The 22,903-nt window shown below is 38.9% G+C and overlaps 1 protein-coding gene across 2 annotated transcripts; it reads right to left on the minus strand.

Moving 5' to 3' along the window:
* Positions 1–3,214: 3,214 nt before the first annotated feature.
* Positions 3,215–22,603, minus strand: LOC124280229 (cytoskeleton-associated protein 2-like). 2 transcript variants are annotated; one of them, XM_046716161.1, is made up of 11 exons: positions 22,492–22,603; positions 21,722–21,836; positions 20,283–20,390; positions 17,024–17,331; positions 15,868–15,924; positions 11,314–11,918; positions 10,257–10,404; positions 8,277–8,441; positions 5,218–5,388; positions 4,147–4,463; positions 3,215–3,636 (listed from the first exon to the last, which is right to left on the minus strand). In XM_046716161.1, exons 6-11 carry the CDS (start codon positions 11,316–11,318, stop codon positions 3,429–3,431), a joined length of 1,014 nt encoding a protein of 337 aa, XP_046572117.1. In that variant the 5' UTR covers positions 11,319–11,918; positions 15,868–15,924; positions 17,024–17,331; positions 20,283–20,390; positions 21,722–21,836; positions 22,492–22,603; the 3' UTR covers positions 3,215–3,428. The 2 variants fall into 2 exon arrangements, with proteins under 2 accessions (XP_046572117.1, XP_046572181.1); XM_046716225.1 differs by lacking the exon at positions 20,283–20,390.
* Between the last annotated feature and the right edge of the window lie 300 nt (positions 22,604–22,903).

A 22,903-nucleotide genomic window follows, 5' to 3' on the forward strand; every position in this document is an offset into this window, starting at 1 on the left:
GGAGGACTGATGGAGCGCGGATTATCGTTGTCTGGGGAGTAATTTTCAACAGGCCAGCGGGGTAATTTAACATGGACGAGATCTTACGGCCACACGTGGTACCAATGGCTCACAAGGCAGGTCGAGAAATTTTGAGTTTCAGGACGATAATGCACCTCCTCAAAGAGCTCGTGTTGCCGTGAACTTCTTGCAACAAGGTGTTACAACTTTACCCTGGCCGGCTAAAACAAAAGATCTATCCCCTATCAAAAATCTGTGGGATGTGTTAGGGCGTCGAGTTCGTCTCAGGGAGCCTGCACCAGCAAATCTTGATGTGTTAGGTAGAGCACTGCAGCAAGAGTGGCATGTGATTCCAAGGGCGACAATTCAGCGGTTGGTGTCCAGCATGCCTGCAAGGTGTCGTGCATGTATTGCTGCTCATGGTGGACACGCTCGTTATTAAGCATATCTGACATACTTACCGTACGGTTGTGCTGATTAAATTATACATGCTTCACAAAGTGAAGGGGCTCCTTTATTTTGTGTGCCTAGTAAATGAGTGAGTGATGTCAAGCCTACTCCAGGTTGTCTGGGTGGAGGACATCTCCTTTTAAATGAGAATCACTGTGAGGACCCACATCCCATGACAAGAAGATACTAGCAGGTCTAACACCTTCACTTGTACCATTGCTGCCACATACATGATTGTCCTGAATGACCAACATCAAGAGGACATAAGGATTCAAACCCATGCTCAACAGTTCTGGCAGTTAAGGATGTAAATCTGCAGTTATTTGTGTCCTGGGTGGAAATGTTCAAGAAAAAACAAAACATCACACTTACTGTTTAAATGTTTATAACATATTGCACTTTATACAGGTTAAAAAGGCTTTAAGTTTTAAAATGTAAATATTTTAAAATCAAATAACAAAGCTGAAGCTGTCTTGTTACTTGGAATATTGCCATGGTAATTTGTAAATCAAGACAAGACCATCAAACTGATTATCTCATCAATACAAATTAAACTCATTTAAAACTCATTCTACCAAACTTCAACCCTCCATAAATCAAATGAGAACTTTATATATAAGGAAACTACAGGTGTCAAACAAATAAAAAATTATTTCATCTAACCCACATTTATGAAAAGACCATGTTACTTGCAACAGAGCCATTATATAGTTTTATAGTAAGTCATCACTAATGCATAAACACAACGTACACACACTTAAGGACAGAAATACAGAACATGCTATCTTTATATACTGAACAAAAATGTATATTTTTGCAAAATGTTGTGTTAAGTGTAGAAAGTAAAATAATTCAAGATGCCAAGGTGTTCAGTATATGGGGAAGTCCATGTATCGTTTTGAATTATCTACATCTGATATTGATCTGCTTCTGATAAATGGCTAAGATAGCACCAATGACTTCTAAAACACTGGCACAAGACATCTTGTGCCAGATACTGAAGCATTTCATGACAATTTGTATACAAAAACAATGTATTCTGTCAGAACATAACCTAGGCCCCTGTTCCACAAAGCAAACTTAGGACAAAGGTGATGGTACTCGCATACTTTGACCTAGACTTATGACCCTCTGTGGAACAGGACCCACGAAACCTTTGGAGATATATATATAGCGGTGTTTAACTATTATTGTGTGTCTTGCTGACAAACACAAGCACAAAAGACATGCAATATACAAAATATCAGCATGGTTCAGATGTTTGTTTGATGCTGCACACAGCAATATTCCAGCAACATAGAAGAATCCTGTAACTAGTCAAAGCTGGACCAGACAAACCACTCACTCCTGGCTCGAACAATTAAAAAATCTGCACTCGCCTTGTAGGGCGAGTAATATGAACTTCCTACTCGTCCTTCTAAAATTGTACTTTCCCTATAGATCATGCATCACAATGTACATTTAAATTATTCTATTTCAAAATGTTTGCATGGAATAAAACTACAATAAACATTACTTACTATGTCTTCTGTACAAAATCTGTACAAAATCTTTGACAAAATTGAATTACTTTTGGATCACCACTTTAAGACAGCTGAACTTCAAGGGGAAAAAAATAGTTAGCCCTTTTGGATCAGAGCTTTAACCAAGGCTACCCACCGCCCTGGATAAACGTTTGACTCTGCTTTGGTCCTCTTAGGACAAGCAATGTACTATGCATTGTTTGGTTTTTCATCTTACATTGTTTAATAACCACCATAATCATTGTGCCCAGGTTTTCTTCAGAGCTGGAAGTTACTGAGACCAGTTTTAATCAGGGTTTTCCTCTAAACTTAAGCTGTAACTGAAAACTAGGGGTGAACGGTATACCCTGGTATTAGTAGAACTGCTGTATTTTGCCTTCGGTTTGGTATACCATAATCCAATCCAAAAATTTGGTATATGTTTAAAGAACAAAACTGTCATTTTATGACTAGATAGAAGAACGGTATGGAAACTGATATTCCGAATTTTTGGATTGCATTACAGTAAAAAATTGGCTTAAATTGTTGCACCCTTCCCTCACTGCATTAAAACATGTCAAGAGTATGTGGGTATGGCTGCAAAACCTCTACCCCTTCAGTGTACTGTAACCATTGTAGCCCTCAACAAGACAGAAGTTGTATGTGCAATGCTATATATAATATATTTCAACACAAAGATGGAAGTCACCTACAATGTTCTTTTTCTGCATATTATTACTGCATACAATCAGTCAGAGTTATTTACATATGTACAAAGTCATCCATAAAAATAGTGACATGTATTTCAGAACTACATACATACATATCTATAAAAAAGCACTATGATCTACGATCTGTTTTATCATATAACCACTAGATACATATATAGCATGCAGTGGGTTAACAAAATCATCATCCATGACCACTGCCTAATGTTGGAGACATAATAAAGGTTGGGCTCGATTAGGTGGGAATAGGGAGGGCAGGCCGGGTAGCAGGAATGACACATAACAGGGGCAGATCCAGCTTTTTCAGAAAGGGGGTTGCACAGTTCATTTTCACCCTTTTCAGAAGAGTTTCAATGGTCATTTAGCGCGCATGTGCGAGGCGCGCGCACAGACGCACACACACACACCTCCAAAGATCTGCCTACACATTAGCTCTGCCATTATAGAATGCTTGTCTTCCACCAAGTTTAGTCCACACCTGGCTGCCATTGTGACCACTGGATCCCCGTTTCAGTGATAACTGGAGACAGGCAATTGGTTCTGTAGGCCTTCACTGAGGTGACTCCTGTGGAGTGTGCACATAGTTCTGGTGGGGACACTGGCCACATCGGCTCTGTCATTACAAACAGTTTGTCTTCCTCTTCCCTCAAGTTTCATCCATATCTGGCAGTCACTGTGTCATGCAGATCCCCATTTTGGTCACCAAGGATATCAGTATTGGCACAATAAAATGTTCCAGTCTTACAATTTATGTAAACCTTTCCAGAACATCATCTAGAGCATGATTTGGCCTGAAGAGGGCACTGGATTTCTCCAGCTCAGATAGGTCACTGATTGATCGGACAATCTTCTCGGAGTCTGTGACGTTATTTTGAACACTTCTGCGAGTTGATCGCCTGACAGGTGTCACAACAGGCTGAGTAAGTTGAGGGGTGCTGATACTAGCGGCACGTTTCCTGTGGACAGAGAAGAGTGAATGAGGGAGACTTGGGTAATAGACTTCAGTAATATTCCAGTTTTATCACAGAGGTTGAGCTTAATGAGCGGAAACACCAAAGTGATGCATATATCAGATGCTTACCACTTGGTGATACCCGGGGGCGGTGGGGTAGCCTAGTGGTTAAAGCGTTAGGCTCGTCACGCCGAAGGCCCGGGTTCAATTCCCCACATGGGCACAATGTGTTAAGCCCATTTCTGGTGTCCCCCGCCGTGATATTGCTGGAATATTGCTAAAAGCGGCGTAAAACTAAACTCAGTCAGTCAGTGGTGATACCCACAAGAACTGGTATGGTGTTGCCATGATCAGGTCGAGCCGGGATTCAAACCCAGTGTCCCTACACAAAATCTTACCATTGTCAGGCAAGAGTTATCTGAGCTTGACACAGATTTATATATGGTTGGAGAAAGATTCCGAGTAGCTACAAGTTACATACATTGACAGATAATCCATCTGTCCTGCTGCTTACCTTTTCTTGAATGGAGTGACATTAGCAACAGAGTACTGTATAGAAAATGGTGCTTCCACATCCAGCTCTTCAGATTGGACACGTTCTGTCTGCCTCAGCTCATCAAATACACCATCATTGTCGCCCTGTGAGTTCTTGTCCTCCTTTGTTTCCATGTCCTCCTTTGTTTCCATGTCCTCCTCCATGTCCTGCCCTGTAATGTCTGCCCCCTGTGTTCCTCCTTGTTCTGCTGTGTCGATGATGACAGCCTGACTGGTCCCCATGGCCACCATCTCCATGACTATGCTTGTGTTGAGGGCTGCCAGGTCAGACGAAGGCTGCAGGCATCATGAATTAGGTCATTGTATATGATGGTGCAAAAACATTTCTCAAAACTGATAATTATTACAACGGTGGGCGAGCTGGCTAAAGGGCAGGCTAGTGATCCAGTGAGCATGAGCATGAGGTGCCGGGATCGAGACCACATGTGACCGGGTGTAAAAACCTTGGAGTCAACTTTGTGTGCAGACTCTTTCAGTGTTGTCACAACCCCTAGTGCACAGTACATAACCCTGTGCACTTAAAAGAACCCACGAATCCGTTGGTATATGACCAGATGGTGGCCACATGAATACGTGCAAACACCTAGTTGCGGGTATAGCAAAGTGCAGTAAACTTGGACAAAGTACTGTGACTATGTGTCCCAGTCCACCCAGCTGTCAATGGGTACCTCGTTAGGATGGGAAAGCCGCAATAACTCGGTGCGCCTAGTCGCTGCAAGAGTTGTATGATCCCCAGGGAGTTGAGATTGATAAAAAGATGTGCCGTTGAGATTGACATCCAATGATCGAGGGAAAAAACTACCAGCGCCTTGAGCATGCACTCGTGCGTGGATATGTGCGCTATATAAATATCCAATAATAATAAAAAATAAAAAATAAATTATTACAACCTAGGATGAACTATCATAGTTCCGAAATCGCCTTATGTTTGCAGGTTCCCTTCAATGGCTTACAGACTACATATCAATTTACAGAGTATTATAAACTAAAATATACAACAGAAATTGCTAAAGAAATGTGGAACACTTACCTGTGCCGAGTTGCTGATGGCCTGAGCCATGACCTCAACAATATCGGCTGGACTTCCTTCTCGCTTGACCGTGTCCACTTTACACCTGTAGAAGGGGGTGTAGTGGCGGGCCTGGGGAATGTTGTCGTAGATGCTCTGTAGCCAGGGAAGTAAAGTGTCCGTTGGGCAGCCCTAGGGGAAACAAACAACAGCGAGGAATGACACTTCTATACAAACAGTGAAAACTGCTGGAAACTATTCTGCCTGTGGACACTTGCGAACCTACTCTGCTCTGGCATCCTACCAGCTGTATAGAATACCTGGAACTCATACTGGCCTCAATTCCATACACTTGTTGTGAAAACTAGGAACTATTCTTTCTTGCAGTCTCTTAGCAGTCGGAGCTTTTTCCGCCAAGGAATCTCAACAGAAATATAGAGTGCCTATTTTGACCCACTATTCCTTTGGAAGTGTCTTTATTCCTATAGCATCTGGACCGCAGACTCCACTGAGGGTATGGTGAGCAGGTACTCATTCTGTCCCAGTATCTGATCGTGGGTATGGAGAACAAGGACCTCATTATGACCCTACCCTTTTCTGGAACAGCGATATGGGGATAACTCTATTCCACAATCACATTAGGGGTACAGAGATAAGGGACCTATTCTGTCCCATAATTACATTAGGGGTACAGAGATAAGGGACCTATTCTGTCCCATAATTACATTAGGGGTACAGTGATAAGGGACCTATTCTGTCCCATAATCACATTAGGGGTACAGAGATAAGGGACCTATTCTGTCCCATAATCACATTAGGGGTACAGTGATAAGGGACCTATTCTGTCCCATAATTACATTAGGGGTACAGAGATAAGGGACCTATTCTGTCCCATAATTACATTAGGGGTACAGAGATAAGGGACATATTCTGTCCCATAATCACATTAGGGGTACAGAGATAAGGGACCTATTCTGTCCCATAATCACATTAGGGGTACAGTGATAAGGGACCTATTCTGTCCCATAATTACATTAGGGGTACAGAGATAAGGGACCTATTCTGTCCCATAATTACATTAGGGGTACAGAGATAAGGGACCTATTCTGTCCCATAATTACATTAGGGGTACAGTGATAAGGGACCTATTCTGTCCCATAATTACATTAGGGGTACAGAGATAAGGGACCTATTCTGTCCCATAATTACATTAGGGGTACAGAGATAAGGGAACTATTCTGTCCCATAATTACATTAGGGGTACAGAGATAAGGGAACTATTCTGTCCCATAATTACATTAGGGGTACAGAGATAAGGGACCTATTCTGTCCCATAATTTCATTAGGGGTACAGAGATAAGGGACCTATTCTGTCCCATAATCACATTAGGGGTACAGAAATAAAGGAACTATTCTGTCCCATAATCACATTAGGGGTACAGAGATAAAGGACCTATTCTGTCCCATAATTACATTAGGGGTACAGAGATAAGGGACCTATTCTGTCCCATAATCCCATTAGGGGTACAGAGATAAGGGACCTATTCTGTCCCATATTTACATTAGGGGTACAGAGATAAGGGACCTATCCTGTCCCATAATTACATTAGGGGTACAGAGATAAGGGACCTATTCTGTCCCACAATTACATTAGGGGTACACAGATAAGGGACCTATTCTGTCCCATAATTACATTAGGGGTACAGAGATAAAAGGGAACTATTCTGTCCCATAATTACATTAGGGGTACAGAGATAAGGGACCTATTCTGTCCCATAATTTCATTAGGGGTACAGAGATAAGGGACCTATTCTGTCCCATAATCACATTAGGGGTACAGAAATAAAGGAACTATTCTGTCCCATAATCACATTAGGGGTACAGAGATAAAGGACCTATTCTGTCCCATAATTACATTAGGGGTACAGAGATAAGGGACCTATTCTGTCCCATAATCCCATTAGGGGTACAGAGATAAGGGACCTATTCTGTCCCATATTTACATTAGGGGTACAGAGATAAGGGACCTATTCTGTCCCATATTTACATTAGGGGTACAGAGATAAGGGACCTATTCTGTCCCATAATTACATTAGGGGTACAGAGATAAGGGACCTATTCTGTCCCATAATTACATTAGGGGTACAGAGATAAGGGAACTATTCTGTCCCATAATTACATTAGGGGTACAGAGATAAGGGACCTATTCTGTCCCATAATAACATTAGGGGTACATAGATAAGGGAACTATTCTGTTCCATAATTACATTAGGGGTACAGAGATAAGGGACCTATTCTGTCCCATAATCACATTAGGGGTACAGAGATAAGGGAACTATTCTGTCCCATAATTACATTAGGGGTACAGAGATAAGGGAACTATTCTGTCCCATAATTACATTAGGGGTACAGAGATAAGGGAACTATTCTGTCCCATAATTACATTAGGGGTACAGAGATAAGGGACCTATTCTGTCCCATAATAACATTAGGGTACATAGATAGGGACCTATTCTGTTCCATAATTACATTAGGGGTACAGAGATAAGGGACCTATTCTGTCCCATAATCACATTAGGGGTACAGAGATAAGGGAACTATTCTGTCCCATAATTACATTAGGGGTACAGAGATAAGGGAACTATTCTGTCCCATAATTACATTAGGGGTACAGAGATAAGGGAACTATTCTGTCCCATAATTACATTAGGGGTACAAAGATAAGGGACCTATTCTGTCCCATAATTACATTAGGGGTACAGAGATAAGGGAACTATTCTGTCCCATAATTACATTAGGGGTACAGAGATAAGGGAACTATTCTGTCCCATAATTACATTAGGTGTACAGAGATAAGGGAACTATTCTGTTCCATAATTACATTAGGGGTACAGAGATAAGGGACCTATTTTGTCCCATAATTACATTAGGGGTACAGAGATAAGGGAACTATTCTGTCCCATAATTACATTAGGGGTACAGAGATAAGGGAACTATCCTCTTTCAGAATCATGTAAGGAGTATTGATAACAGGGACCTATTCTGTCCCATGTTTTAGCCTTGGGGAAGTGGAAACTGACCGACTCAACAAGATGGTGACACTCCTGGAGTATGGCGTCCAGCTGTTCCAGGACACCCTTCTCCACAACCTGGCTGGGTCTTCTCTTCTTGTCCTCCACAGCAGCAGCCTCGAACAGAGATGTCAGATTCTGGCAGACATTGTCTTCTTTGGCCATCTTCTTTTGCTGTATTGAGTAACAAAAATTCCTTTATCAGAACTGTGATTTGTTTTGTAAAAAGACACTCAGGAATGAGAATGAGTGAAAAAGAGGAAAATGAGCCAGGGGTGTTGGGGGCTGCTGGTTTTGACGATTCACAAGAATGACCCCTCCAAGATCAAATCCGCAGGTCATCCCTGGACATTACAATTATAGCTGTCTCAGTAATATGATACATAAAAAAGCAAAGATCATTTTTGTTCATGATTAGTATAGCACTACTCGCCTGAAGTAGCTATGTGACAATACTTAATACGACATGTATTCACATGACTATAGAAACTCTGTCATAAAGTTGATATATGATTATAGTGAACCCGAGATGATATTTGATGACTATAGTTAATCCAGCATAATGCTTTCATTAGACTACTGTTAATCAGTCATGATGTTTGTGTTAATCTGTCATGACAGAATGAAAAAGAAATATCCTGATTTCTTTTATTTCTTTTGAGTAGTATATTTTTAACTGACTGACTGACTGAGTTTGGTTTTACGCCGCTTTTAGCAATATTGTATTCAAGCAATATCACGGCGGGGGACACCAGAAATGGGCTTCACACAATGTACCCATGTGGGAATTCGAACCCGGGTCTTCGGCGTGACGAGCCAACGCTTTAACCACTAGGCTACCCCACCGCCCCAGTATATTTTTAATATTCTAACTGAGCAAAACAGAACACACCTATGAGTTTGTTTAATTGAAGTGAGATCTGTTTGATTTGGTTTGTTTGTTATTGAACACCGCACTCAGCAATATTCACACTATATGGCAGCGGTCTGTAAATAATCAAGTCTGGGTCATACAATCCAGTGATTAACAGCATGCACATCGATCTACACAATTGGGATACGATGACATGTGTCAACCAAGCCAGCAAGTCTGATCACCAAACCCTGTTAGTCAACTCTTACGACAAGCATGGGTTGCTGAAGACCAATCCTAACCTGGATCTTCACATGTAATTTAAGTGTAAAAAGAGATCACATACATGTACATGTTGAATGAAAGAACAGTTAAAGCAGGCTGCAGATATTGTATTCTCCGTTGACACCAATAAGCACAAGTATGGTGCGGATATCCATGGACCGAATTCCACACACATACAGAAGCTGACCCCATAAACCAACAGAACATCACAGTAACTATGTGAGGCCCCAGACATCGGTGCCCATATCCTAGTGGTTAAAGCATTTACTCATCACGCCAAAGTCCCATACATGATTCCCCACATAGGCAAAATATGTGAAGCCCATTTCTGGTGTCCTTGTCGTGATATTGCTGGAACTTTGCTGGAAGTTGCGTAAAACTATACTCATTCACACAGACATGCGCTTATTTCAATGTACAGGTGAGGTGAGGTGAAATTGGGTTTAACGTCGTACTTGAGAATATTTCACTCAAATGACGACATGCATGCGCGTGTATGTGTATGTGCGGCTGCTTGTACTAGCCCAGACTGAAGCTGGTTTTATAGTGCTAGCCCACTGAGATACCATGCCGCAGTGAAGCATGAATACCCCACTCAGACACATTATACTGACTCCGAGCCGACCAGTCCTTGTTGTACCCATTAATGCCGAGAGCCAGGCAGGGACCAACAAGTACCATATTTTAAAGTCTTTTGGTATGACGCGGTCGGGATATCAAACCCGCGACCTTCCGCTCTCCAGGTGGACGCTCTAACCACTACACCACGGAGGTGGTCTCAATGTACAGAGTTCAGTTTGTTGCTATTTCTCCACGTTTATTGGTGTATGAGGTAAACTGAGCTCCAGTACCTGTAACGACAGCTCCTTAATGGTGATAGACCTCTTCAACTGGGAATCCTGTTTCTTCCTCTCCGACATAGCTGCGTCAAAACACATCAGGTGTCGGAACTTGGAGGGAGTCTTCCCCTTTGCTTCCAGCCACATGTTCAACTTTTGTCTGTCAACATACATGTGGGTATAAGTGATACATTTACATTGTGGAGTCAGTGTTTCAAACAGTGTCATCAAAGTAAATGTCTCAAATTATAGCAGGGTCATGGTAATCCTAGCAAAGTGCCATTTTACCCTCAAGTCTAAACAAGAGCATTAAATAGTGATCAACTTGTTCAGATAATGACTTGAGTGTGTTGAGTAATCCTCAGCACAGACATGGTACATCCATGCTTGTCCTATTATGGAACAAAAACAAACAGCAATGCCACGTCCATGAAGTGATCTATGATATCCATGCACATGTATGGAATTTTATTTTTCTTTCAGGCCTTTAAATGACTTAGGACTGACATGGTGATCAGAATGGGGTATGTAAAGATATTTTAGAATAATGCTTAGAAAGAACTTTTGGATGATGTGCTATATATATCAATACAAATATCAAAACGAAGGTCTACTTAGTTGTGACCTGGTCATAAGATTACAACTAGGGCTGCAAGGATTCGGTTCGATTCATTGAAAATCGAATCTGACATCTTAGTTTCGATTTTCAATAACCATTATCACTATTTCAATTTGATATTTGAATGTCTATTTCAATTGTTTCCACACAGCAAGAACGTAATTTCTAATCAAATTCCACATGATTGGTTGACGCTGGGCTATTATCCAATGAGCATTGTCGTTAGTAGACATCGCCAAGTTGACAATGGATTTCACACTAAGTAAGCAGACTCACTTGAACTGAGAATTAAATCAAATCTGATGTTTTTACTTGTATGCAGAATCGAATCGAAAATGATCAAATCGAGGGTCCAATATCGAAAATTGAATTGAATTGAGGTCTGGGTGAATTGTTGCAGCCCTAATTACAATTTACAACAGAATCATTTCTAACATTGACTGCAAATACCTCATTGAGTCACTGCTACATGCATCCTTTGTCTTCACTGGGGTCTTCCTGAATGTTGCATGCTCCTGAACGGTGTGTGGGAAGGGCTAAGGAACTTCACATGGGCTGGCCCACAGGAGCTGGCTGGGTCCCTGGATGAAGGGAGAGTTTTAACATCGGTCTCGGACTTCACTGCCATAGCAAGCACACAGGACTTCCTCTTCAAGATTCCCACAGGTCTCTTGGACATGCCTGCCGACAGTCGTCTTCTCGTGCCAAGACTTTGACGACGAATATCGTTGTGTGGAAGTGTTTTTTTAATAGTGTTGCCAGGTTGTTGCCGTTGTTTGGTTGAACCTACCACTAAGACGGGTTTCCTCACTGACACCTTGGCGACCTTTGGCGCCACCTTCTTGGCAGTTTCATTGGCCTGAGTTGGCTTGACCATTCCACGATAGGACTGTCCCACCCTGGTGCCAGGCACAGGTTTGGAGGTTTGAACAGAGAAAGTAGCTCTTCTTTCCAAGCGTTTGGGAACCACGTGAAGTTTGGAGTTCTCATCCTTCTTCTGTACAGAATTTGGGGCAGAGTTAGCAGGAGGTCTTCTCATCACCCGCGTCCTTGAGCTGAGAGTTGTGTAAAGGTCAAAAGTCAGTAACAGATACATGTTTAGGTGATATAATGCCACATTACTAGTTAGTTGAAATAATGCCACATTACTAATTAGTTGATATAATACTCCATTACTAGTTAGTTGATATAATACTGCATTACTAGTTAGATGATATGCCACATTACGAGTTAGTTGATATAATGCCACATTACTAGTTCGCTGATATAATGCCACATTACTAGTTCGCTGATATAATGCCACATTACTAGTTAGTTGATATAATGCCACATTACTAGTTAGTTGATATAATGCTATATTACTAGTTAGTTGATATAATGCCACATTACTAGTTAGTTGATATAATGCTGCATTACTAGTTAGTTGATATAATGCCACATTACTAGTTAGTTGATATAATGCCACATTACTAGTTCGCTGATATAATGCCACATAACTAGTTCGCTGATATAATGCCACATTACTAGTTAGTTGATATAATGCCACATTACTAGTTAGTTGATATAATGCCACATTACTAGTTCGCTGATATAATGCCACATTACTAGTTCGCTGATATAATGCCACATTACTAGTTTTGCTGATATAATGCCACATTACTAGTTAGTTGATATAATGCCACATTACTACTTAGCTGATATAATGCCACATAACTACTTCGCTGATATAATGCCACATTACTAATTAGTTGATATAATGCCACATTACTAGGTAGTTGATATAATACTGTATTACTAGTTAGTTGATATAATGCATTACTAGTTCGCTGATATAATGCCACATTACTAGTTAGTTGATATAATGCCACATTACTAGTTAGTTGATATAATGCCACATTACTAGTTCGCTGATATAATGCCACATTACTAGTTAGTTGATATAATGCCAAATTACTAGTTCGCTGATATAATGCCACATTACTAATTAGTTGATATAATGCCACATTACTAGGTAGTTGATATAATACTGTATTACTAGCAAGTTGATATAATGCCACATTACTAGTAAGTTGATATAATGCTGCATTATTAGTTCGTTAATATAATGCCACATTACTAGTTCGTTGATATAATGCCACATTACTAGTTAGTTGATATAATGCCACATTACTAGTTAGTTGATATAATGCTGCATTACTAGTTAGCTGATATAATGCCACATTACTAGTTAGTTGATATAATGCCACATTACTAGTTAGTTGATATAATGCCACATTACTAGTTCGCTGATATAATGCTGCATTACTAGTTCGCTGATATAATGCCACATTACTAGTTAGTTGATATAATGCCACATTACTAGTTTGCTGATATAATGCCACATTACTAATTAGTTGATATAATGCCACATTACTAGGTAGTTGATATAATACTGCATTACTAGTTAGTTGATATAATGCCACATTACTAGTTCGCTGATATAATGCCACATTACTAGTTAGTTGATATAATGCCACATTACTAGTTAGTTGATATAATGCTGCATTACTAGTTAGCTGATATAATGCCACATTACTAGTTAGTTGATATAATGCCACATTACTAGTTAGCTGATATAATGCCACATTACTAGTTTGTTGATATAATGCGACATTAGTAGTTAGCTGATATAATGCTGCATTATTAGTTAGTTGATATAATGCCACATTACTAGTTCGCTGATATAATGCCACATTACTAGTTAGTTGATATAATGCCACATTACTAGTTAGTTGATATAATGCCACATTACTAGTTAGTTGATATAATGCCACATTACTAGTTCGCTGATATAATGCTGCATTATTAGTTAGTTGATATAATGCCACATTACTAGTTCGTTGATATAATGCCACATTACTAGTTAGTTGATATAATGCCACATTACTAGTTAGTTGATATAATGCCACATTACTAGTTCAGTTGATATAATGCCACATTACTAGGTAGTTGATATAATGCCACATTACTAGTTAGTTGATATAATGCTGCATTACTAGTTAGTTGATATAATGCCACATTACTAGTTAGTTGATATAATGCCACATTACTAGTTAGTTGATATAATGCCACATTAGTAGTTAAGCTGACATAATGCCACATTATTAGTTAAGCTGATATAATGCCACATTACGAAAGTTAGTTGATATGCCACATTACTAGTTAGTTGATATAATGCCACATTACTAGTTAGTTGATATAATGCCACATTACTAGTTAGTTGATATAATGCCACATTACTAGTTTGTTGATATAATGCCACATTACTAAAAAGTACTGTCGGAAATGCTAGAAAAATGCTTTTAGCCTTAATATCTTGATAAAGGTGATAAATGTACTATGTTGCCAATATATCAACTCGCCTATTGTCTACCTAATTTTCTTTCAATCGATTTAACATTCCCATGCATTTAAAGGGCAGTTTACAGGAGAGAATTTGGTACCTAAACAGCAACTTAAGATTTTTTCAGAGTTCAACAACAGAAATCTGAAATAGTCTTTACATTTATGCTAATAATACAGGTGGTGTCAAAATATGAATTAACGTTTTTTCTAAACAAATAAATGTTGAATGTTTGTGTTACTTTACTTAATTATCGTTTCTTTATTGAAGACATTTTAATATAAATGTTAAGTCTTGATAAATAAGTTTCCCGTCATGCATGCACATCTTTATCACAGCGTCCACTATGGCCAATGATTTGCAGTCGATTGTTGCAAAGGTTTATAGTTTTTTTCTGCTTAAAAAAAGACAGAGGTAAACCTTTCATTAGTTTAGAAAGGGTTTCACGTATTACAGAACTTATAGAGCTGTTGGCATGTCTTACCAACAAGTTTACAATATTGTAAACAAATCAGACAAAACAGGGACCGTCTCAAATGCAAAACCGGGACATAAAACCATCCTTGACAACTTTGACAAGGGAGTGCTTAGGCAGGCGGTCTACAAACTTTATGAGAAGAAAAATATATATATTCTTAAGAAGCTACACCAGTGACTTCGTTAAATCTTTGGCCAATGTTCACAACTAGATTAAACTGACTGAATTACATCCATATTTTTCAATGAAATATACTGTTGACATGCAAAACATTTATCAAAATGTTGCACATTTCTACAATCAATCGATAAGATAACACAAGTGATTGGATTCTTTCCAATGTACAGTAATTCAGTATGTTTATTTCAAAACAAACACACATACACAAATGATCCCTTACATAACCGATCATCGTGATACTATCGTGACACATATTCAACGTTTTTGCAGAAAACATCTATTGAGATGACCCTCAGCGAAAGGTGTGCTCAGGTGTCAATTTCACCTATCGACATCGTGTGCATGCTGATGAGTAACACAGGCAATTAATGTTTGTATCAAATAGCGCCCCACTACCCCTTATTTTTTTCTAAGTTTTTGGTAATTTCATCAGTAAAAACACATTTTAGGGCATGTCTCAAACTTTATTCCCTCGGTCTACATTAGGTAGATGTTTCCTGAAATGATATTTGTTATTTAAGTAACTGTAATACCTCTGAATTTAAATATAAGTCAAAAGCATTTTTCTAGCAATTCCGACAGTACTTTAGTTAGTTGATATAATGCCACATTACTAGTTAGTTGATATAATGCCACATTACTAGTTAGTTGATATAATGCCACATTACTAGTTCGCTGATATAATGCTGCATTATTAGTTAGTTGATATAATGCCACATTACTAGGTAGTTGAAATAATGCCACATTTCAGGAGTACAGTATAACATATAACTTAAATGTAAGGTACAAGTGACATTTAGCCACTTATAGTATGTGGGGTTTTGTTACCATGGTGGACAAAACCTCACAAAGTTAGTTATTTAAATGTCACTGAGCTTCCTAAGTTACATGTTTAATTGAAGAAACTTCAGTAAATGAATACGCTTATTCAATAGCATAACTCAGAAAGTTCTTTAATATTTACATGGCCTTGGTCTTATCTGTGTCTTTACTGTCCATTTTCCACTGAGAAAGTCTGTCCCTGGAAAGTAAACAATCATAACAATCACAATAGTGCAACCCCTCTATAAGCTGATCTGGAGGCACAATAAACATTCCTGTGCAGGCTAGTAATTCTTTCCATTTGATATGTATAAGATTTGGGTATAAAAAATAGATGTGATCGTCAGAGCTAAGATTTACATTATCCCTGCAATGAATTATAAAACCATCATGTAAGTAATAATCTAAAATGAGTCAGAATCTCATTTTCTCACAAGACCAGACTAATCTCATTTTGGCAAATTGTCTGGGTTGAGGATGGAGGAGGCCAATGAGGGTCAAACTTGATCTGAAGACACCGAAACCAGTAACAATGACTTCTTCAATATATAGACCGCCTCCGTGGTGTAGTGGTTAGAGCGTCCGCCCGGAGAGCAGAAGGTCGCGGGTTTGACCCCCGTCCGCGCCATACCAAAAGACGTTAAAATATGGTACTTGTTGGTCCCTGCCATGCCTCGGCATTAATGGGTACAACAAGGACTGGTCGGCTCGGGGTCAGTATAATGTGTCCGAGTGGGGTATTCATGCTTCACTGCGGCATGGTATCTCAATGGGCTAGCACTGTAAAACCAGCTTAAGTCTGGACTAGTACAAGCAGCCGCATTATGAAAAATCAGGTGTTCTTGAATATTTTTAGAAGAATACTTCGGACAGTTTCTGGTGATAAGACAATGGTACCTTAGTGAAATATCCCCTCTATCTTTTGTGAAAGTACCTCTTTGGTTTAGGAACATTTGTCTACCATGGTCCAGTGAGCATATGCAAACATAGCCATCATTCTTATTCTCTAATGCATTGCTACCTAAATAAGTTGGTGCCTAATCACTTCATGGTAACATATGTTATATTTGGGATTACACTTTCTCAGTAAAGTACAGATTCTAGTACTTTTTGGGGCGGAGTCCCATCTGGGATTCAAACCCACACCCTCCGAGTCAGGCACCTAATCGCCAACACACAAAGTTAGCCATCTAACCCGCTCAGCCACCGTGTCAGCCATACTTTACTGAGAAAGTGTAATCCCAAATATAACATATGTTACATTTGACAACTTTCTAAATGACATTATGTATTCACACCTCATGGTAAGCTGATCTTGATTCTTTGGCACATTTGTCTCGATGTGGACAGGTTTGGGAGGATCAACTTCACACATCTCAAGGGAATAGGTTCAGGATGGGTGACTTGGTCATTGTCCACGGCTGCAGGAAGGGTTGGTTCATCCGAGTCAGGCTGTGTACCTTCACTGGGTTCATCCAGCTGCTGAACAACGCCATCCGATCTGTCCCCTGTATCTAGCCCATCCACGACAACAGCCTGTGTCTCATTCTTTACACCGGGTTTGAGTTGGACTGCATCTGACTTCTTTTCAGACTCTTTCACATTTCTATTTCAAAATACAAAAATTGGAATTATTGGTTCTAAGTGTTGTGTATACATGAGTGTACAAAAGGCATGTCATGATTAACAAAGCATCGCATAGCCAGAGGATATACACTGTATGATGAGGTTTTGTTTAAAGGGGAAGTGTACACGAAATTTAACCTTTTTGTCTTCCACTTTTTCATCATAAGAAATGTTTGTCAAGTAGTTTTATAACCCAAACAATACCGATATCAGAAGTAACTAAGTTACTTTTTGGGTTATATCAATTCAAAGTTTCCACATTAACGGAATGTTCTATGTCCACAATGAACACACCATGGCTTATGTCCCTTGGAAATGACGTCATTGGTGCCCAAATGATAAACGAATGACGTCGTTAGACCTTATTAGAACCATTTCATGGGGTGCAGGTATAGGTGTGGTTCTTGTGTCTCGATGCGCATTCTACTGTTATAATCCACCTGTTGCCTGGTCGTCAGCTGGCTATGTGGTCGTCGGTTCCACACTGTTACATTGTACAAAAAGTTTTATCACTTAACCAAATTGTATAACATTCAACCTGAGTCGGTTGACTTTCCAATCGACTTCCTTCACCAAAACTCAAACGTTCATAATAATATGCACTACATATACTAGCGTGCCATCGGTGAATGTGAAGGCATTCTACGTTTGGTACATTCCTACATTTAAATCGTACAATATATGTCCGTCCTCTTCAACCTTCAATTTGATGTCGAAACCATATCCAAATACATCACAAAGATCAAAATTTCTATGATATCATCCGCTCATTGCAGGGAAAATTTAGTGAAAATTACATGGATCGTAAATCTAGGCAGTCTTGACACTAAATCACAATTCATTGCGTTTTTCGTAATTCTTACTTTAAAGGTCGAATTTTACTGGGAGAATTAGTGGGTTTTTTTGGTTTTTTACAAATCCTGTATAATTGTGATCACCGGTATCTTTTGTTGTTTGTTGGAATCACCAATTCTGAAACATCATCAATTAACCAAGAATCGCTTTGAATATTTTGGAAAATACGCAAACGTCGTTCAAAGTGAATTTTCAGACAGTCTTTATAAAATTACGTCACACATATGTCGGTTATGTATTGCCCATTACATCACAACTATAATTCAAACCCATCTTCCTTACATGAATCCTTGAATTCCTCATACAGATCAAAATAATATGACAAATGGTCTTGTCACCAAAACCAAGTATCTCAGTGAAATCTAGCAAAATATATCAAGTGTCGCGCTGTGAAAGTACCACTCATTTGAAATGTAAACAAAGCCCGTCTCCTGCAGATTTTACACTGTGTATCGTTTTCTCATACTATGAGTGATCCAGTTCGCCTACTCGTTGCATACACTTGCTCATAAGTTTTAGAACATGCATGGGAAGGGCATCGTAGCAACTAAAGATATAGTTGAATAAAATAGGTGTATTCCAATTATTTCCACGATTCAACACAATATACCTGTATCATAGTTTCCGTAAGCGCGACGCCATGACTGACACAAACTCACACACAATGATGACGGCACTTCTCCTCATTTCTGACTACTGCCCTTGGTCACAATGAAAACAGAAAGAAAATAACAACCAACAGATTGTCAGAACATGTCGGACTACTTACATGTCACATTTATGCATATACGTTGCTTGAAACAACGAAAGTTTCGTCACAAAAATCCTGTGTACTCAACATGCCATTTTGAGAAAGTCGCTTCCTGATATTGATGTCATACGTACATCAACATTGTTATACATATTTGATATTTCCATTGAGGTGAAGTTATGAATGAAAATCGATCATTTCTATCTTGCTGCCTACATTGTCAGTTCTAATGCTTCTTTCGTATTTTACATCCGTGTTTTTGCGTGATTAATGTCAGAATTTACATCTTTTGGCTTTGGGACTAGACAGGAGACCAGTCTAAATCAGCTGGCACCAATTACGTCATAACCAAAGGGAAGTAACTCTGGCCTGTTTAGCTCGGCAAACTGAGGCCTCATAATGGCATAACATGTCAGCACTTAAAGTGCGGGTTATACATTCATTGTAAGAAAAATTTGTGTATATTTTCAAACACTGATATTAAGTAATTAAAAATCCATTTTGGTTCACATAAGAAAAAACGTGATTTTTTCGTGTACACTTCCCCTTTAAATACACAAAAGACTGACCTGACAACCAGTCCTGCTAACATCATACAACCACTTGTCCCATATCAAAATACTAAATAAGTTTGCATAAAGCTATTAAAACATGGGTAAGTTAACCAGTCATCAGGGGCGGATCCAGGATTTTGGAGAGCTGGAGTGCACATACATCATGAAGTCCAAAGGTTAGGGGGAAATGCTCCTCAGAGAAATTTTTTCAGCAGAGAAGGGGGGATGCACCCCACCTCTGGATCCACCCCTGAGTCATGCATGTTAAACTGAAACCTTAACTTGTAAGCTATAAAGCCTGGATTACTGAAATGGACTTAATAGAGAAAGTTCAGAGAATCTCACTATCTGAATCATATTTACCACAAAAGTATGAATTTATGGTTTGGGCAGCATTTTTATTATTTTTTGTGTTTCTCATCGCCCGACCGACCTTTCTAATTCATTGCCAACCCCCCTTCCCCCTCCAAACTTTTTTTTTTCATTCCAACACCGCCGACCCGAACCTCACAACGTACCGCCTCATCATATCAAATGTTTATCTTAAAATCAGTCGCTGCCACAAGTCAAAGAACACGAGAAATTGTAATAAGAATTACAATAAATGAGAATCAAGAACATAATTCAGATAATTTTGTCTTTATTAAGTGGTTTTTTATCCCAACAGACTGACCCATGTTCAGAATTTGGTGGCTACGTGAAACACATAAAAATAAAGATGCCCTTTAGAAATCATGTCTAATCAATTTCTTCAGTATTCATCTGTATAACCTGTTAGAAACAGCAGATTTTGTCACCCGTGACTGTATAGACCCAGAGGTCGAGTTTTTTATTTGATTCTGAGGAGCAGTCCGTGATGGCTGTGATCTTGTTGATCCACTAAAACCAGAGACAAAAGAGAATGTCATAAATATCCATCAACCATGTATAGACACCATGAACAAGAACCACAATTCATAACAGTGAGTGGGTGAATACGGTATTATACAATATTCCAGCAATATCATGGTGGGCAACACCAGAAATAGACATCACACATTGTACCCATGTGGGGAATTGAACCTGGGTCTTGTACTGACGAGCAAACGTATTAACCATTAGGCTACCTCTCCATCCCACAATTCATAACAGATTGCGGAAGTATCCATGGTGATAACAAGTCCTTACATTTTTTTATTGTGCTTCTAGTCCCAAACAACAATTGAACACTTCAAACCATGACAGTAGATTTATGCATCTCAACATCCTAAATAACCATTTAGAATTGGCCTTTAACAACTCATGCTTTTTGTAAGAGGAGACTAGTGGGTCTGGTGGTCAGGCTCCCTGACTTGGTTGACACATTGTCATCATATCCCAATTGCATATATCAATGCGTGTGAAGTCAGTCAGTGAATTGTTTGGTCCAGACTTGATTATTTACAGTCTGCCATAATATAATGGGAATATTGCGGAGTGTGGTGTAAAATAATAAATAAACAAACACGCTAAACAACAAGTTAGAATATCATATGTTTACTCAATAGTCATATTAGATCCAAAATCTGCCACCAATATTTCTGATGTTGGCCTTTTTTGATGGGCATTTGAAAGAACAAAAAAGGATTAAGTGTCTATATAGCAATCAGAAAACATATATCATCCAATATGTAAAATATTCTTGCTTACATTGGGATTATTTCAGTATTTATACAGCACAATATGTTTTAGTGCATTCTGTAATGCCACATAAGACGTTATGGATTGATAATTTGTTGATGATGGCTAAAAGTGAATGCAACAACATGATAGCTAAAAGTGAATGCAACCCATGATGAGAAAGATATATGCATAGTATGTAGTGACAAGCAGCAGAGTAACAATAACAACAACAGGTAATTGATAACAAATAGCATATAATTGAATCAGGCAAGGCAGAGAGTAAGATTACTAAGAAACAACAAATAACACAAACCATGAAGTCATTATACAGGTAAGATAAATTTGTAAACAAGCTGATTGGATGCTTATAGATTGATTCTAGTCTATCACTTGATTACCTCTTCATAGGCCATTATTCATAAAGTGGTTTGTTATTAAGTCACCAAATTCTGGAATGACAATCAAGCAATTAACCGATTCTGGTTAACATGAACATTATTCATCATTACTAGCTGTAAAACAAACAAGAATTAAGGTTCACAGGTACAAAAAAAAGTGTAAATTATTACCTCTCCTTATTTTTCTGAAGTGTTTTGGTGTGAGTATTTTTCTCCCGCAATGGCTTTGTGGACTTGAAGTTTTCCTTTTCCTTTTTCCACTGCTCATATCTTTCCAGATACAATTCTGAAGGAATGAAAAATAGGATGTTGACATGTTAGAAAAGGAAAATGTCTACAAGGGACCGTTCATAATTTATGGTTAGGGGGGACCCGAGATCATCCATTTTGTTCAGGGGAAGTGGGGATTGTCATCAACTTTTTGTACACGAGCTGGAGGGGTCATCAATTCTGAGCATAACAATATTTTGAAATTATGCTTCAAAATTATGGGGGTGGGGGGTTTGAGGTTAATGATTTTGACGGAGGGGGGGTCACTTACTTTGTTTATAAATATTAGAGGGAGGGGCCTTCACATTCTACATGCTACTCCATAAACATCATCATCACCCCCAACCCCACACCACCCACACCCAGCTATAAGTTGTGAACGATATGCATGCTTCAATGTTTAAAAATATGTTTGCAAATAGTTTGTTTCCATTTACTAAAAACATAATGTACAGTCAACATCCTACTGTTATGCTACGACTGTTATTTAAACAAAATGATTATTTTATGGGGACGAATAGTTTACGAGCCAGACACGTAGTGGCATCACACAGTAGGACTTCAAATATCTATAAACGTTCGAGAATAGTAGATACATGTATACTTTTGCCGTTCCAGGAAAGTCAATAACTTAGTGACCATGTGCAGAATTACAGTACAAGTTTCACAACCTCTTTTAGATTTGTTTTCCATTCCTTCCTGTTGCATTTTCCTTGTGAACTGTCTATTTGAATGTGACTACGTCGATGTTTTGGTTTTCGTACTTGGCGGTAACGGGCACAATTTGATTTGATTGGTCGATATTGAATAAAGGGGTATAACTCTAGTTACTTTAAAATGTATTCAAGAAATCGATACGGCCTATTAATATGAGTTCGAACCTCGTTCGAAAAAATAATACCTTTTTTATTTTCCAGATTGATTTATCTAAGAGACAAATGACATTTTGTGATAAGTTGTTGTAAAAAGGGGGTGAAAATGATAAGCAGTATCGTAGATTTGGGGCGAAAACTTAACAAAGCGACATGCACTCTGATGGTAGGTCTTTAAACTATCAATAAAATGCCAGTTATGTCTCTTTGA

Source organism: Haliotis rubra, unplaced genomic scaffold, assembly GCF_003918875.1.
Source record: "Haliotis rubra isolate DU_JTF1 unplaced genomic scaffold, ASM391887v1 Scf1, whole genome shotgun sequence".
In the NCBI taxonomy this organism is placed as follows: domain Eukaryota; kingdom Metazoa; phylum Mollusca; class Gastropoda; order Lepetellida; family Haliotidae; genus Haliotis; species Haliotis rubra.